The sequence below is a fragment of the Podarcis muralis genome, chromosome 7 (genome assembly GCF_964188315.1).
Source record: "Podarcis muralis chromosome 7, rPodMur119.hap1.1, whole genome shotgun sequence".
NCBI classification, from domain to species: domain Eukaryota; kingdom Metazoa; phylum Chordata; class Lepidosauria; order Squamata; family Lacertidae; genus Podarcis; species Podarcis muralis.
The window spans coordinates 42,139,969-42,158,347 of record NC_135661.1 but is presented as its reverse complement, the minus strand read 5'-3'; the positions used below and the strand labels follow the sequence as shown (position 1 = coordinate 42,158,347).

General features: G+C 47.5%; 1 protein-coding gene across 7 annotated transcripts in view; it reads right to left on the bottom strand.

Moving 5' to 3' along the window:
- Window positions 1–12,248: 12,248 nt before the first annotated feature.
- The window catches only part of CBFA2T3 (CBFA2/RUNX1 partner transcriptional co-repressor 3), a 66,908-nt gene continuing 60,777 nt past the window's right edge, over window positions 12,249–18,379 (bottom strand). For 3 of the 7 annotated variants that reach the window (XM_028739987.2, XM_028739991.2, XM_028739993.2), the window contains 5 exons: window positions 17,634–17,719; window positions 15,841–16,039; window positions 14,019–14,087; window positions 13,469–13,659; window positions 12,249–13,191 (listed from right to left, as the gene is read on the bottom strand). In XM_028739987.2, coding sequence (XP_028595820.1) covers window positions 12,871–13,191; window positions 13,469–13,659; window positions 14,019–14,087; window positions 15,841–16,039; window positions 17,634–17,719 — 866 coding nt within the window. In that variant the 3' untranslated portion in view covers window positions 12,249–12,870. The remainder of the gene's footprint in view (window positions 13,192–13,468; window positions 13,660–14,018; window positions 14,088–15,840; window positions 16,040–17,633; window positions 17,720–18,379) is intronic. The other 4 variants (XM_028739988.2, XM_028739992.2, XM_028739990.2 and 1 more) reach the window with 3 other exon arrangements.

Here is an 18,379-nt window from a genome sequence, read left to right as displayed (position 1 = left end):
ATGGTGTGTTTGGGGTATTGGGGAATGGTAGTACCTCTGGCAGGGGACATGTGCTCTTTCTGGGGCACTTAATTCTCACCTGTGGCCCCTGGAAGCATGTGACAGTGGCCACACCCCAGCTTCGACTGGCCAGCTAAACCAGGTGAGGGTACCCTGTGGGTCTCACACCCTCAGTGAGTTAGGGACTTCCCCTGCATGTGAGTACAGGCTCTGGCAGACTGAGCGGACAACACCAATAGCGGGGCCAAGGGTTGAGAAGGCAGTTTCTGCACATGCTGTAGAGGGAAAGGAGGGGCAGATGGGGCTCGTCAACCTGGGAAGGTAGCCCATCTAGGAGAAGGAAAACTCTGATCCTCAGCCTCTTCTGCCTTGTGGGATATCATCAGGAGAAGAAACGGCTAAGGAGTAAATGCTACACAAATCCAGAAGTCCAGAAATCCCTAAGGCAGTTAGATGGCACCTTGTACACCTCTTTCTGGCAGCTCCTGCAGCCAAGCTGGTGCCAAACATATTGCTCTGCTTTCCTTTGGACCACATCATTGAGGCCAAGATGCGGGTCTCGTTGTCTGGGCAGCCCAGGACCTCCATACACACTGCTCAGGCTTGTTCCCCAGGGAGGTCACTTTGGTACTGCTAACACTGTGGTTTGACTTCACCCCCAGAGGTGCACTCCATTTCTTCTTGAGACACACGGACGCCAACAAATTGTTCTGGGGCTGATGGGAGTTGTTCTCCCAAACATCTGGAAAGCACCTGTTTGGAGTTCCCTGGAACTCATGGGTAATTCAATGAAACTGTTTGGCTGGAGATTCAGGGCAAAGGGAAGTATTTCTTCACACAGTGCATAATTCATTCAAGGAGTTGTTTCTGCCAAGAGATGTGGCAATAGCCACTGGCTTACATGGCTTTAAAAGGGAATTAGACCAACTCTTTGAGGAGAAGGTGATCAGGGGCTATTTAGCATGGTTGTATGAAACCTCTGGGTACAGTGGCAGTTTATCTCTAAGTAGCAGATGCTGGTGAGCCACTGTGGGAGAGGGCTATTTCTCTAATGTAACCTCCTTCTGGGCTTCCTAGAGGTGTCAGGTTGCCTGCTGTGAGATGCTAACTGAAACGGACCTTTAGGTTTCACCCAGCGGGGCTCTCTATGTTGATAGTCTAACTCCTCCCCTTTTAAAATAACTCGGGGATCTCCAATTATTGTTCATGCTGCAGACAACAACGTCTGGAGAGTAGCAGGTTCCCCATCTCTGTACAAACTCATGGAGGAAGAGGAAAAGTGATCTATCAGCAGTTATTAGCCATGATAGCTCAGTGGAACCTCCACAGCCAGGGGTAGTATACATCTGATTACCAGTTGCTGGCAGTATCAACAGGATGCTTGCTTAGATGGGTCTTTGGCATGTGCCAACAGGCTCCTTTTGTCTTTATGCAGGCCAACATTGCTCTTCTCAAAGAATGGATGGAAGGCTTGAACTATTTTTCTGCATTTTGGTTTCAAGACTGTCAACAATATTAGGCATGCAGGCTTGAGTTAAGGCCTGTTAAAGCCTAAAACAGCAGTGATAGCTACAGAAATGAACTATCATTTCATTGTAATGGCTCTGTAAATGATTAATTAAGATGAATACCAACAAATACCAACTTCCCCCCATTTTCTCTTTTGAATTCTTGCACATTCATTGGCACCTGGAATTACTGGAGCTTGGGTTCCAGCTGGAGTGCCAAAGTTCCTCTGGTTCTTGTATTTATACAAATCTGACTACTTCCTTATTGGTTGGTTGATTATATTTCTATCCCACCTTTCCTCCAAGAACCTCTAGGCAGTGAACACAGTTCTTCCCATCCCCATTTTATCGTCAACCTTGCAAGGTAGGTTAGGCTGAAAGAGGTGACTGGCCCCAGGTCACCCAGTGAGCATCATGCAGCTGAGGGGGATTTGAACCCATTTTGTTTTTTTTGTTTTTTGGCAGAACATTAGAAGGCCTAGCAGTTCAAAAGCATACCAGTGCAAGTAGATAATTAAGTACTGCTGTGGTGGGAAGGTAAACTGCGTTTCCATGTGCTCTGGCACTTATCACAGTGTCCTGTTGCGCCAGAAGCAGTTTAGTCATGCTGGCCACATGACCCGGAAAGCTGTGGACAAGCGTCGGCTTCCTTGGCCTGAAAAGCGAGATGAGCGCTGCACCCCAGTTGCCTTGGACTAGACTTAACCGTCCAGGGGTCCTTTACCTTTTTGCCCTTTTTAAAGGGTGAAACATGGCCTTTCCTCCCAAGATCACATCCACCTGTCGATCAGCTGACATCACTTGGGAATTCTGCATTGGCTGCGCAGGTCACTTCCCTGCAGGGAACTGGTGCGGGCAGCCAATACATTCAGCTGATAAATAGGGGGTTAAATCCTGTTTGGTTTAAATTAAATTAAATCCTGCTCACTTCGGAAAAATTCAATGCAAACCCCTTCCTGAATCAGTAAGGGATTTGCATGGAACTCCCTGCTAAAATGAAGGGGGGAACCCTTTATTCCAGCAGCACCTTGCTTCCTGTGCAGTGTTTTGAAGTCCCAACATCTGGACTTCAAAGCACCAAATCACCTGTGACATCAAACTTGCCAAAAAAGATCTGGCCTATGCAGCCAAATGGGTCACTCCATCCCCTAACTACTACACTAAGCAGGCTCTCACTTACTTAACGTGGCAGAAGGAAGAAGCCCCCCCCCCCCAAAAAAAACACCAGATCCAGTTGGGTGATATTAAATTTTGTTTATTACACGGATACAGAGTTAAGAACAGACGTAACCTGAATCATAATGTTTACATCTTTCACAGGTCAAACATACAGTACATTTAGAGAAAGCAGGAAACAGCGAGGGAGTCGGGGACAGCATGCCGAAACAAGAACAGAAAAACAACCTTCCTATCACATTGTTATTTCTCTGGAATGGCCACAGAAACCCACAAACACCAGGGGAAGATGATCGGGGGATGGGGTGGCGGGAGTCGGGGTGGGGAGTTAGGGTTTTATTTCCTAAAATTTTTGTTTTGTTTTAAATTTCTATTAATTCTCCTCTCTTTAAAACCTCTTTGCAAACACCCACACACACGCGCACCCATGCCCGTCTGTACAAAGCCACGTCCTCCCCTCCCTCCTCTTCACAACACCCTCGGATTCAAGTATTGCACGGTTCTAAATGTGACACACGCTTCCCAAACACCCTGAGAATGGTGCTTTCCTCAGCCTGGCGGCTGCAGGGCTCACATGCAATGCCACCGGTCCGTTTTGTTTTTTAGTCTTTTGGCTGAGCTGCTCCAGGAACAGCAGAAGGCCCAAGAACGAGCCACTTCTAGTCCAGATGCTGCATCCCTTCTGGCCAAGAAAGGAGCCAGCCTTGGGACATACGCCAGCGAAAAGAATCAAGGAAAGGAGTCCTTTGGTTCCCCCAGAATTGCTTTGATTAGGTCATATCCACAAAATTTTGGTTGGCCTAATAAAGGTATTGCCCTAATATGGACTGTGTGAGTATATATATATATAAAATTCTTTTCTCATAGCCAACAAGGCCACCTTAACTTTATTTATTTTTTAAAAAGAAATAAGCAAAGGCTGGCCAAGGTTGTGTATGCATTCTAGAAGGATTTGAACCAAGTTCTCCTCCATAACCACTCCTGAGCCTGGTATTATTATTATTTTTTGGCTATAGAACTGTTAGAGCTGGAACAGTTCTCAGAATTTTGCCCATCTAATAATGAGGTTGAACAGAAAGTCTTTAAAGCTAGATTGGCCTTGCGTTTATCTTTCTGCGGGGCTTCTCTGTACCTCCGTTTCCCCTCTCCTCCCATTTGCTTCTAACTCTCAGAGCAAAGGCTTTCCCCCAAGTAACCGAGGACCAGTGATAATGATGATGATAATGACACCTTTATGTCTTAATGTGCGCCGAAAACATACCATGGGAAGAGCATCTGTTTCCAAGGCAATGTGGGTGACCTCAGGTCCTCCTTTCAGAGTCTGACCCCAAAAGCACCCTCGCTCAACACACTCAGAATACATCCTCCAGTTCCCACATTATATTTTCACACGAATTAAAACGTGGGGGGGGGGGGGGGGACGGACGGACGGGACGGGACCCATCTTTTCAAAATATTCACCTGCATGATACAATTATTGGGGGGGGGATCACATATACCACCATGCATACTGCTTGTCTCCTGCCTGTTTGTACTGCGGATGAGGGGGCAAATTCGCAGTCTGAGCATTCGTATGGCAAACTGCATGGGAGGCGGGTGCTGTCGGTGGGAGGTGCTGAACATCTCATCACACCATCTCTTGGCAAGCAGAAGTAGAGAGGGGCATCAGTGGCAAATGAAGCACCACTGTTTGTCAATGGACCCGGTTTAGGAACATAGGAAGCTGCCTTAGACAAAGACCACTAGTCCATCTAGCTCAGTATTGTTCACAGTGCCTGGCAATGGCTCTCCAGGGTTTCGGGCAGGGGTCCTTCCCTGTCTGACCTGGAGATGCTAGGGATTGAACCCGGGATCTTTGACATATAAAGCATGTGCTCTGTGACTGAGCTATGGCCCTTCCCCATGTTGGTTGCTAGGGATGATGAAGCCTGCACACACACAAGAGACATTCGGTGCTTCGTTTCATGATGACCCTGGGACTGTATGTACAGAGCAGGTGAGGCCAAGTCAAGAGAAACAGCAGCTGGATGGTCTTTCTGGAACAACAGATGGATGGGACAGAAAATGAGACTTGAGAGGAACCCAAAGTGATTATAGTTGGTGAGCATGGAGAAATAGTTGTTTGTTCCCCAGGTGGTCAGGCCTACAAAATTTTGGAAGTATCAGGGGAGGGAGGGAGGGACCAAAGTGGATTTTATAAGAATCAGCACCCAACCAAAGAGTGTGACCTCAAAAGACACCTGACATTTTGGTCAAAGGGAAAATTGGACTATCAACCCCCAATTCAAGAAGTTAAGAAGGATGATCAGTTGGCCATGTTTCAAGACAAGTTGCCTCTTTTCCATGGAACTTCGGTGCCTTCAACTGGCAAGACAAAAGAATGGTTCCCTGTGTCTATGTTCAGCCCATTTCTCAAAGGTCACGAAAGGCACTGTGAGCCACAGGGTGAGTCACGGTATAATTCTGTGTGAATTGGATGCAGCCTGTCCAAAAGGTCATGTCTGACATAGACATCCAGCAGGTCAACGCTGCCGTTCAACCAACTTTGGTTGGGAACAACTTAAAGCATGCTGAAGGGGTTGAATTTGGAAGAATGCCACAATGTAACTGAAATTAAAGAGAGGGCCTCTCAGAGAAAGCATCTTCACAAGGGATGCTAAGGATGGACCTGAAGTTTCCCATGGACCTGAAGTTTCCCATCCTTTCTGTTAAAAAATGTCTCTCTTCTACTTTCTACTTGGATTTACTTCTGGGTAAAGCATGCATAGCATTGGACTGTTAGCTTCATTTGTGTGAACACCCAAAGACTACTGGGAGAACATTTCAATGAAAGAAACCATTTCAGCTTGTTTTTCACCAAGAATTCACCCTCCACCCACTTTTTTAAACCAATGGGCAAGTTTGGGCCAATGGACTTGAGGATGCTTCACAGACATTCAAGGCCATGCTCTCATAAAGACAGAGGATGGGCTGCTCTGGCTTCCCACTCCTGTAAGTTACAAAGCCATCACACCAGTTAATCTAAGCCTTAGTGATCTTCCTCTTTGCTCTCCCTAACTTTGTCAGAAAACCATTGACAGATGCTGGCAACCTCCTCACCTCTCACCTGGGACACCCATGGTCACATACCCATAATTAGAACCGTGTGCTCTGTCTTAAATGACTTTGAAATAGTTGCCACCTCCTGGCACCTTATTCAGTCTAATCAGAGTTAAGGGTATGACAGGGCGATTAAAAGGAATTAAGGAGCGTTCAGAAGAGCTTGGCTGCTGGATCAGGCCAGTGACTCATCTAGCCCAGCATCCTGTTCTCACAGTGGCCAATCACATGCCCCTGTGGAAAATCTGCAAGCAGGACCTGAGCGCAACTCCACTCTCCTCACCTGTGGTTTCCAGCAACTGGCATTCAGAGGCCCTCTGCCTCCATCAGTGGACTGTGTTACTATAGATCAGCAAATTGACAAAGGAGTAGCTTGGAGAAAACCACACCTGAGTGCAGAACCACCTGAAGAGGCTGTGCCTCCATCCATCGTCACCAAACAGCTTTTTCATGAAAGGTCTAAAGGTTCTAACGTAGGGTTCATCCACACTTCCTCTTGTCCCACTGCTTTTCCCTGAGGAAAACCACTCTTTAGCATTCACTTGGAGCAAACAGCAATTTGGGCTTTCTCCGGATTGATGTTTACTCTGATTTCGTGCTAAAGAGCAGATTTTATCTAGGAAAGGAGTGGGGCAAGGGGAAAACCGCTTGGAGCCATGTTTTCTAGGCACGGGACAAGTGGAAGTGTAGACAAACCCTTAGGGTGCTACCAGAGGGGGACTTAATTTGCAAACAAGTCATGGAGATATTGCAAACCAGGTCAGCGGCAGCAGACTTTATAGCTTACTGAATTTCCCCCAAAAAGGTCAAATCTGGAAGCAACTTGAAGAGGAGACAGATCACAAGACAACCCAGTTTTAGTGGGGTGGGGGGAGTGGTTCCTTCCCTCCTGGAATATTCACCTTCTCCAAGTCTCTTACACCTTCCGGCAGGGCAGGTGCCACAGTTTGAGAAATACTGTCTTAGCTCCATGCTTTGTAAAAACTGGGCCACCTCTTCAGCTTTACAGAGGTGACACAAGTGAGGCCATGAACAGAAGCTGTCACAACATATGTCTCTAGGAATACTTGTGCCATCATGCAGCCTGCCCACTTTACTTAGAACAAATGTCTGTGAAGTTCTCAGTATTGGAGAGTTCTCCCTGTCTGATGCTATTATTAAACCCACCCAGCTGCTTTGTGCTCTAGAGGGAATACCACTTTTGCAGTTGGCAGGTAGGGAGTGGAATCTGAAAATGAGCAGGATGTGAAGGGCAGACACATTCATGAAGTAGAAGGCCTCCTTGCCTAATGCAGTTTGGAACAGGAAATCTCACAGAAAAATGACTTGGAAAGCAAGCCACTCCCCACCCCACCCCGTAACAAAGTAAGGAAGCCCCCCCCCCCATTGAACAATTAGCATTGTAAACGAAGCCCTTATTTGACAGCAGAAACACTTGCATTGGTTTCAATCATGGAAGATCAAAGCCCCACCTCTGCCCCTTCTTTTATAGCTGCTTCCTGCTTTTTGCTTGTTTCTTGTTGCCCACATTGGGGGGGGCATCATTTTGGAAACCAATGAGATGAGGGTAGAGAGGAAAACATGCATACACCGGAATACCATACTTTAAAGCTATCAGATTTGGGACAACTGTTTGAGGCCCTGATGGAGGCAATCTCCCTCCTTTAGGATTTGGTTTGAATGTAAGCTTATTTCATTCCTTATCCATTGGTATATTGTTAAATTCCTAAAGGATTTCTTCTGTCTGTGGTTTCCCAGCCAGTCAGAGGTAGCATTACGAGGTCCAGAGATGCAGAGCAGACGAGAAACGCCGGACGTGACCCCCGTAATCATGAGATGAAGTTTTGGCAAACTAAGGGATGAGCCAGTGAGCATATCTGAAAACACTCCATTTATATATTACCTCTTTGCATGAGAAAAACAAATAAACAATATACACATATAGTGCAGAGAAACAAGCAGGACACCCTTACAGCAAGAGGCTGAAATTCAGATCCATTTTGTTGTCTTTCTGCTTCTAAACAACCCCAGCTAGAGGCAGGCAGGCAAAGCAAGGCCCTATGAACCACCATGCTGCCACTTCACTGCCATGTGGCAACAGTGGAGGACTGCAGTTGCAAAGGGGAAGATCTCACAGGTTGGGGAAGATACCTATCTCACTCAAAACCAGCCTGCTGACTGGGGCTGATGGGAGTTGTAGTTTAAAACAACTGGAGGGCCCTCTGGTTGGGGAAGGCTGGGGAAATTTTAAAAAATCGCATTGTGAACAAGGCTGCAAGGGAGGAATGAAGCAGTTGCAAGGGGAATTTGGGTTTTCTCTCATTCAGAGGCCTTTGGCTGCATTTACAGCAATCCCACAGACACATACCTGGAAGTAAGTTTGATTGAACTCAATGGGATTTACTTCTAGGTAGACATGCATAGAGTTGCACTTTAAAATACCAAGACTGCTCAAACAAATTCCCAGCAAGGGCTCCAGACTGGTTCAGACACTGGAAGTAGCAGGCCCAGCTGTTTTGCAGTAGACAGCTACCAACAACCAGCTTGCACATTCTTTCCTGCTTTTACTGCCTCCCATCAGCTGTCTCACATCGATAAAAGCCTCTCCTGCCGAGACCCTGAGCAAAACGCACCAGATCAATGACATGTTGGCCTACTGTAGCTGCAGAGGAGACCTTTGGGTGTAAAAACAGAAAAACACTTCCAGCGATAGTTTTACAGGCACAGCTACGGTCACAGGAGGTGTATGCAGCTAACACAAATGGGGCAGCTCAGCCCAGATGACAGAAAGAACTGGATAGCATGCTGCTTATGGGACAGAAGAGATTTCGGGAGGAGGTTCCTGCCCACCAGGTAAAGCAATGCTGTACTACTGGTTTTGCATACATGGAGATGGAGTAAACACAAGAGTCCATCTACCCCAGACCTGTTGTTCTGAGTGGCAACAATTCTCCAGGATCACAGGAAAGTACTGCCTCAACACCCAAAATCTTTGTAAGTGGAGATACTGACAGGACCCTCAGCATGCAGATCTACTGCTATCTTCTTCCCCTCTCCTGGTTTCTGGAGAGCGCAAAGAAGATAGCAGGAGTTACTTTGAAGATGGAGTGGCAGAAACTAAACATTCCATCGTGCATTAAACAATTGTCCATTCCATTTCCCCACCCCAAGGCAGCTACTTCTGACTCCGTAGGCTACTGACTGCAGCAGAGAGCTGTTGGCCACAAACTGGAATGCAGGTCAGGAGGCCAGAAATTTGGTTGCACAAGAGAATCATCTCATCAAGGAGATCAGTTTGTGCTCTTCTCTTGCCTGCTCCTTGCAATGAAATGCAATGAGACCCTTGTATTCCATGGCACAATATAAAGCTAGGGTTGCCCAGTGGCTCACTTTTAGAGCAGTGCCTGGCAGCTGGATCAGGCCAATGGCCCATCTAGTCCAGCATCCTGTTCTTACAGTGGCCAACCAGATATCCCAATGGAAAGCCTGTAAGCAGCACCTAAGCAAAAGAGCCCTCTCCCTTCCTGTGGCTTCCAGCAACTGGTATTCAGATTATAATCCTCAGTTTGACGGTGGACTTGATTTGGAAGGCTATCTGGCCCAAGTCTGGTTTAAAGATAAAGAACCCCAAGAAGGGAGAGCAGAGAGCTATCCAGGCCACCTGCCTACAGTCTTCGGCCATTGTGGTGAGATGAATGGCATTTCTATTTAACTCCTAAAAAAATTGGCACCTACACATGAATTGGCATATACTCTCCCCTTTGCAAATCTGTGTCATCTTGGATGCTGTTCCAGTGGCCACCCTAGAGCAAGCCTTACATGGTTTCATAAATGAGAACAGGACCTCACTTTTGCCCTGGGCCTTCTGTGCTTTTAAAGGAGAAGGCTCAGCCAGAGCTCCCCTGTTGGGACCATGCCACACCTTGCAGATCTGTCTTCAAGAGGCTGAAGCACCACCAGTAGAATGGCTGTGCCTTTAGGAGGTTGTCTCGTGGAGCCAACATTGAACAAACAGCAGCTGGCTATAATAAATCCCTCCAACATGCAGGGACACGTGAATGATCTGCTCTCGCCTTCCTCCTCCCTTGTCTATTTTTTTGTAATGACCTAGAACCAAGGAAGGGAACCTTGAAATTGTCAAATCATGGATCTGCTACGTAGAAAAGTGGAAAGGGATTGAGAAAGGAGAGAACGAGTGGAGGTTTGTAGAACTTAGTATCTTCCCTTCTCATTTCAGCTGTAGTGGAGCCTGGTCCATTGGGGCAGGTGTGGCACGCCCCTCCAACCTCAGTCTGCTGCCACCTACCTGCTTGCCTTATTTACCACCAGTCCAGTTGGCAGCACTACCTGCCAGTGTCCTCCCCCTCCTCCTTAGGCTCAGTACTGCCCTTGTTGAACAAAGCAAGGAGGATGGGAACAAAGCTAGAATGAGTTGACTCCGCCTAACATTGGCTCTGGTGCCATCTATAGTTGGGCCTCCTGCCTTCTGCCCTACCAGCTCCAATGGCCAGCCATGGCCACTGACTCCAGGCATGCCTTTTTCCTAGGGCGGGGGGGGGGGAGAGATGGAAGATGACGTAGGTGATACAAAAGTGGGATGGAGGGAGGGACCCAGAGGGAGAGGGAGAGAGAGTGGTCAAGGGGAATATGGGTGGGGCAGCTAAAAAAAGGAAGAAGTAGCTGATATAGCCTCTCTAGGCCCACGGTTCAATTGTCCACAGTGCTGCCATATGCCGGGACCTGGCCCTTTCTTTCAAAATCCCTCCTTTGGAAAAAAAGAAAAGCACAAAGTATTCTGTGAATTCCGGAAAACTACACCTCCTAATGACCCCGTAAGTTTGTCTTTCTTTGAAAACCTATTTCCCAACTGTTAGCATACTTTTAATGGTTTGTCTGTGTGTTTTTTAAATTATTTGGCAAAAAGTCTCATTATTATTATTATTATTATTATTATTATTATTATTATTATTATTAATAATTATTATTATTAGTATTTTTGGACCTCTGCAAATACTATATACATTCACATTAAAGGTACAACGTTTCTGCCCTGAGCCCATGGCTGGGCAGCCTCTGTGAGGGTCCCCCGCCCTCCGTCCCTACAGCCGTGCCATTTCCCCCCATATTGCACTACCGTCCTCAGCGCTTTGTACAACGATGCATGAAATGTGACAAATCGACATTGTCTCCTCCTCCTCCATCATATCTAAGGACAAGCATCTGTTGGTTTCCTCCCAGAAATAATTGCAAACCTAGTGGGAATGGAAGACGAAAAGAGGCCTGAGGTGGGGTGGGGAGAGCAAAAACATACCAAGAGAAAGGGGTTAAGGGAAAAAGAAAAGAAGGGGGGCAAAGATGTTTTTTGTCACAGGACATTTGAAAGATGAGACATGTACACACACACACACATAACGAGAAGCCAAGGGGTATCTACAGGCCATGGACGTAGGAGGGAAAATGAAATACTTCCTTCGATTCTCGTGGGTGTTTGGAAGAAGTCAGGATGACAAAACTGCAAAAAAAGACCGCCTGGAGTTTGGGAGGTTACGGAGAGCAGAGAGAGGTAGTGGAGGAAGGGTAGAAGCTCCAGGCGGAAAGCCCTGGGTACAGTTATTTTCTGCTCAAGAACAGGCAGAAGACGATCACAGGTTTTTCTGGAACAGTGCTCTCTCTCTCTGGAACAGGCTGGGTGGGTGTGTAGGTGGCTGTTTATAACTCTTTTTTTTTTTTTAAACAAAAAAGCTCTTTGAGAGAAAAAAAATGCAACAGATTTATAATCCACCAAGGGAGGAGGGGCTTCCAAGAGTCACTTCTGCCTCTTGCACACACACACACACACACACACACACGCAAACACACACTCTCCGCACACGCACAAAGTGGTGGATTTAATATAATTTTTTTTGCTTTTTTTTTTTGCTTTATTCTACGAAAATTTCTTTCGATCCCACAGTTGCACGTCTAAGTCCTCCTTCAAAGGGTATACATCGGAACGGTGAAGGTCCAAGTGCATGAAAGCCCCCTCCTCCCACCCCCAACTGCCCACCCCCCTGCCCACCCCCACCCCATCCAAGAACACAAGGAGTTGAAATGAAACCCAGCAGGAATTGCTGTCGGTCAGAACGGCGCAGTTGGCTCTCTGGACCTGCGATGATGCGCATGACTCCTCGGTTCGCAAAAAAACCGCAAAAATAAATAAGAAGCCCCCCCAAAAAACGAGGAGAAAGAGGGAAAAGAAGAAACCAACCAACTGAAAACGAAAAAGAAAAAGAAATAAACTTTGGCAGTGGAAAAAAAGTTTGGATTTTTTTTTCTGTTTTTGGATTTCCTTTGGAGCAGAGGTGAATCTGGTATCTTCTTGGCTAGCTAGCAAGGTAGTTTACAGGTAAGCTTCCTTCACTTGGTTTTTGTTGGGTTCTTTTTGGATTTTATCTTTTCTTTTCTGTTTTACTTAAAGCCAAAGAGTTTGATGATTTTTTATTGTTTATTTATTTTATTTTTTTACAAAAAAGGAAAAAAAATCTTGCTTTTTGTAACTGAAATCCTTTCTCTTTTCTTTTCTCTTTTTTCCATTTCCCCACCTTCTCCCTCTTCTCCTTTTCAGGGAAGGGGGGTTTTGTTTATGGTTTTTTCCCAGTTCCTTCATTTCCTCGAACACATCTCCAGCAGAAGGACGGGCAGAAGCACCTTTTCAGTTCCCTTCTCCCGCCCGCCCCCCTCCAAGTCAAGATGCACGACGCTTGCAAACAAATTCCTCATCCAAAAAATAAAATAAAAAGTAATAATCATAATAATAAATTTCCCCAACTCATATTTGTAAGAAGAAGAATTAAAAGCAAAAAAACCAAAAACTGACGAGTGAACGGAGAAGGTTGGTATTTGCCTTAACTCCACTTAAAGCCCAGGTTTGAGGATTCGTGAGGATTTCGTGTGAGAGATAGAGGTCGTTTTGGAGGTCAAATACGTGTCAGGTAGCTGAGGGTTTGCATTGAATGCAGTTTTTTTTTTTTTTTCATTTGGAGAGAAGTGGTAGCAGCAGTGACAGTTGTTGGTCGGCTCCCCGGTTCCCTTTCCCCTTCTGCCCGCCTTAGCGGGACGCCGTGTCCAGAGGAGCCGGCGTGGCCGGCGTGCCGGAACGCGAGGCGGCGGCCGAGCCGGAATCGCTGGGGCTGCCCGCCACGGCTACGCTGGTGATGGAGGTACTCACAGCCACCACGTCTGGCTGAGCCGACGCTACGCCCAGCCCCGAAGAGGCTGCCCCGGCAGAGGCCGGGAGGCCTTGGAGAGTCTGCCCACACACGTGGTGATGCTTCTCCCAATCTTTGTGCTGGCAGAAGGAGCCGCAGTAGCGCGCCGTGTTGCATCCGCTGCAGGTCTCGCTTGCCTTGCGCCCGCAGTTCCAACAGCTCTGCAGGAGAAGGCGAAAGCACACAGATCAGCGCGGACCGAAAGACAAGCGCAGGGCTAAGGGGCTCTCTATACTCTCTTCACCGGGGCCACCGAGCGCACGGGCAGTCTCTCCCTCTGGCTGCATTCGCACTGGGCTTTGGCTCAGGTCCAGATGGAGCTCAACGTCATACATTTAAGGAACGGAAAGTTAGGGGGGGAGGAAAAAAGGACCGTCCTCACTGTTTCCAGCCCACTACTCTGGTGCCAATATCCACGTTGGGAGAGGGTGTCACTACCTCACTGGAGTCCTCCTGCTGGTTAATGACGGTCAGCGCATCCTCGGAGGCCTGGCGCTTGGCTTCTGCCAGGGCTCGCTCCATCTTGGCTCGCTCCGTCGTGATGAGCTCGTGGGCTTTCCTCTCCGCGTCGGACACGGCCTTCTGGAGCTCGGACATGGCCTGCCGCTTCACCTCGTTCACAGCTTCTTCTGAAAGGAAGAGCACAGGGCAAGGCGGGAGTCATGTAGGGGGCGCTAAGCAAGGGGCGGCACACTCAGTCTGCAGCCCAGGCACTCCAATGTTGGCGGGCAGCTCGCCGCTCTTCCTTAGACTGGACAGGCCTTCAAACAGAGGGCCGTCCTTTGCAAAGTAGGACACTTGGCCACCCTGAGAGGTCTATAACTGAATGCATTTTTGCATTTAACTTCCAAGGTTGTGTGAATGCTAGTGATAATGACCACAGTAGGGATCTAGGAACTGATGGATTTGATGATTTCTGGCTCTAGCTATGTAGTGCAGGAGTTAGTTTTGTTCTTAAACTATTTCCTCATTTCCCCAAAAAACTCACCAGCTTTCCTCCAGATTTCCTCTGGCATGTAGCCAGACAGGGGCCTGGATACAAACTCGCGGTGAGCATCTGGGAGAAAGACAGATGGAGAAAATGCTGTTAAGAAATGCTAAACATTCAACCTGATTTAAAAGCAAAACAAAACACGAAAGCCTGGCAACCTCCTCAGCAGATCAGTGGTGGGAGAGCTCTGGCCTCTACACTTACCTTCTCGACACCTGATGCCATGTATGCCATCATGTGGAACAGGTAAAGGCACAAGTGGGCCAATTCCCCCCCCCCAAGCCCTATTGCACTGTGATTTGCAAGCACTAAGAATCAGCTGATCCTTGGGGCTTGCAAAGCTCAGTGCACAGCACTGTGCAAAATGCCAGGTGACCGACAGGCAGGTGGCCCTGTATATCGTTACACCTGTCCAGTCAGGGGATGGGGCATGCTTAAGTTATGACTGTGTGTCCAGCTGTTTGGTACAGGACTATCTGCCCCCAAAGCTAATAGTGGGTGGAAGCTAGTTTAATGGCAGGGGCCCCTCTGCCCCTGTGCAAAGTCAGTGGCACAAAATGCCATGCAGTGAGGAAGAGGGATGGCAGGGATTAGTCTAGGAAGAAAGACTGAGAATGTTAGCGGAGTCTTGCTGGAAGAGAGCAAATGAGGACCCAGCTACTCTTGCATCCCACAGTGGCCAGCCATATATGTCCAGGAAGCCCAGTGGTGGGGAGGGAAGGCAACAGCCCTCCCTGAATTCTTTCAATGCCTATCATCTAGTATCGATGAATGGACTCAAATAAAAGAAATATATCCAGAGGCAAACTGCCTCTAAATGTGGAGATTCCATGCAGGCATCATGACTAATAGCCACTGACTACCACGAATTTGCCCAACCCTCTTTTAAAGCCATTTAAGGCAGTGGCCACCATCACCGGCCCTTGTGGCAGTAAGTTCCACAAGTTACTTGTGAAGCAGTACTTCCTTTGATCCACCTGTAACCTCCTCGTTCCTTTCATTGGGTGATCCCCAGATTCCTGTACTGTGACAGAGGGAGAAAAAGCTTCTCTCCATCCTCTCTTTCTCCATAGGTTCTCTGTTTATGATGCAGTCATGACAGATGTTGGAGAGGTGGATTGGAAGCTGAAGGAAACTAGCTCAGGGGCAGAGCACCTGTTTGGCATGCAGAAGGTCCCACGTTCAAATCTATGTCACCTCCAGCTTAAAGGCATCATGTAGCAAGTGATGTGAGTGACTTAAAAAAAAAAAAAACACCTGAGATCCTGGAGTGCTACTGCCAGTCTGAGCAGGTAGCACTGGACAAGATGGGCAGAGATGGACATAGGAAGCTGTTTTATACCAAGTCAGGTCCTTGCTCCAAATAGCTCAGTGTTGCTGGCACAACTGGCAGCAGCTATTTAGGGTTGCAAGCAGGATTGCTTCCAGACCTACCAGGAGAGGCTGCCAGGGAGTGAACCTGGGACCTTCTACATGCCAGGCAGCTGCACTTCCCCTTGACTTGGGGCACTTCCAGCCTGTCGCTGTTTTGGAGGTGGGATTCAATCACATCCCTGCATTTTCAATCTGCTGATTTGCAGCTCCTGATTTGCAGCTCCTGCAGAACAAACCCGCTTCCCTCAGAGACTGGACTTTTTGCAACAGGCGGGAAAGGCACCTGGAAGCATGTGATGAGTCTTGCATTGAGGCCACGTCATCTAGCCTCCCTACAAACAAATAACCGGAAATGCTCATTCATTAGCTAACATTGTGTAGTCGCCCAGCAAAAAACAAACCAGGCCAAATGCTTAGGAGCCCAACCTATCCCTCGCATGGGTACCTAGAGGGGACGCCTCGGTGTTGGCAGTGCTATTGTGAGGTCGCGTGGCAGGGCTGGGCCCCTTCTTCATGTCCTCGGCGTCACTGTAGCGACGGATCCAGTGGTTCAGCTCCTCGCGGTCGGCTTCCTGGCAGCGGCGAAGCACGGTGAGCGAGCGGCGGGTCTTCTCCACCATGTCCATGATGCAATTCAGCAGCTGCTGGGTGGAAGGCCACAACATAAGATCTTGGGTAGCCTGGGATGGGGGCACCCTCCATAGCCCTGGCCTGGTGGATCTGCCCAGGCACCATCAACCGTGGTGGCCTACTTTACAGGGTTGCTGTGAGGACGGCGAGAACTAAAACCGCATCCGCAGCATGCATTTAAACCACATCCACACCACTTTCACAGTCATGGCTCCACCCAAAGAACCCTGGAAACCATAGTTTCCTCACCCACAGAGCTACAGTTCCTAGCACCCATGAAAACTATAGTTCTCAGGATACCTTTTTTTGGCAGGGAAGCCATCTGCTTTGCATATAGGTTTGCATATGGGTCACATTCCCCTACCTCCTTTTCCAGATAGCTTTTTTTTTAAAAAAATTACATTTTCCTTTTGAAAGATCACTTTGATCCTATTTTAAATATGGTGGCCAAGTCGAGTTGCTCCTGCTGTTTCCTCCTTGAAAGTTTATGTTAGGCTGCTGCCGTTTGTTCATTTGTGTGCTATTTTTATTGTCTATTACTGTCTTTTCGCCTGATCTGCTTTATATGTTGCATTTGCTAACAGTTTCTTTATTGCTTGTAGGAGGGCTTCTTTCAGTATTTGTTCTGGGCCCAGAACAACACATATAAAAACATAATAAAACATCAAACATTAATAGTAACAATCCGATCCAATATAAAGTCATAATAAGAATTATGACAATATTAATAAACAACAATAATAATAATAAACTACTTTAAGATTCTGAAAAGCTGGTATCACTGGATCAAGTTCAGCAGTTTTGCTGAATTAATTAAACTGAATAGTTTTAATTGGATTTTGAATAAATGTGCAATTAATTGTAACTTTTTTGAATTTTACTGTGTTATTATCCTGCTATTCTGAATAATGCTTTTTATAGGGTGGAGTTGGGGGCCCCAGGGGTGTGTTTGTGAAACCGAGGGGATGGTGGCCTGAGAACGTCTGGGAACCGCTGCTCTAACCACTACACCCCTCCACTGCAGGCAGGTGTGTCTTCCCTGTCACCTGGTTTTCCAGCCAGTGGATGGTATCCGGAAGAGCAAAGCTAACGGGTTCTTTTTGTCAGATGGCCAGCAAATTTTCTCCAAGGCACAGGGACATCTTGCTTGCCTGCCACCCTGGCAAAAACTAGCAATGAAAAAGTCCAAAGTGCATAAGCGACTGGATGCTGGCCAATACCAAGGGAAGGGTCTTTATCTCTGTGGCCCCTGTGCCAACGCAGCATCCTTCTGGAGCACAGCTGTGTATCAGCCACTTCCCTCCCCTAGGGGTTCAGCAGGCAAAACTGTTTTAGTTGCTCAAGCTGTCCTAGGGATATAATTATGCTGCTTTATCACGTGGACGCCGCTCCGCTGCCAATTTCTGTCCGGTTAATTGTTTGGTGTGTTTCATCCCGGTGTTGTCCTAACCTGTTGCCAGCCTCCCTAGGGATTGTGTGATCAGAAAGCAAGGGTGTAGGTATTGACAATCAATACGTTTATATACAAAGGTCTGCGCTACAGCGTCTGCCCCACACCCAGATTCCATCCCAGCCACCGCAAGCCATGCGGTGGGATTTGGTACATACATTGTTGAGGTGCTTCCACTCCTCGGCCCACTCTCTGTCTGTTAGCCTGTGGTCGATGACTTCCTCTTGCCGGGAACTGTGCACAGCTTAAGGGAGAAGAGGAAAATATCACCAATCAGGAAGGTAGGTGCCACCTTAAACTTTTGGCATCAGGCCCTTGAGAGCAGTTGCAGAGGGGTGGGCCTGGCCACCCCACACAACACGCCCACAACACACCCACACATATAGGGCACACACAGGTAGGGATGGGTCAATATGCCAACTCAGTTTTTCTCTGTTTCTCCCTTTCGCAGACCTAAGTTCAGCTTTCTGCTGTTCCACTTAGTCTGCAATATATTAAAGTTATCATGAAAACTTACCAGCTCGCTTGTGTAAATTTATCCTAGTTCAGAATATACATTTCTGAATGCAGTTTTGCCTAATATACACATTTTTTGCAAAGCAAAAGGTTATTTCCACTAATTTGTGCATTTATATGCAGACTTTACCCTAGCACATGCATTTCTGTACACGTGGCTCAGCTGGAAAACTGCACTGCAAAATTCAGCTACATTTTGGTCTGCATTCTGTTTTAGAAAGTGCAGATTGGGTAGACTTGCCTTTAAATGCAAACTGAATCAAATTTCCCTCCCATCCTTATCCATGGGGACACAGCAGCTCCTGGGTCCAAGTGCCCGATCTAGGCTCCTCCTCTTTTCTCAGGCACCCAGAGCCTTAAAAGCAGAGTCCTCTGGTTGGCACCTGGT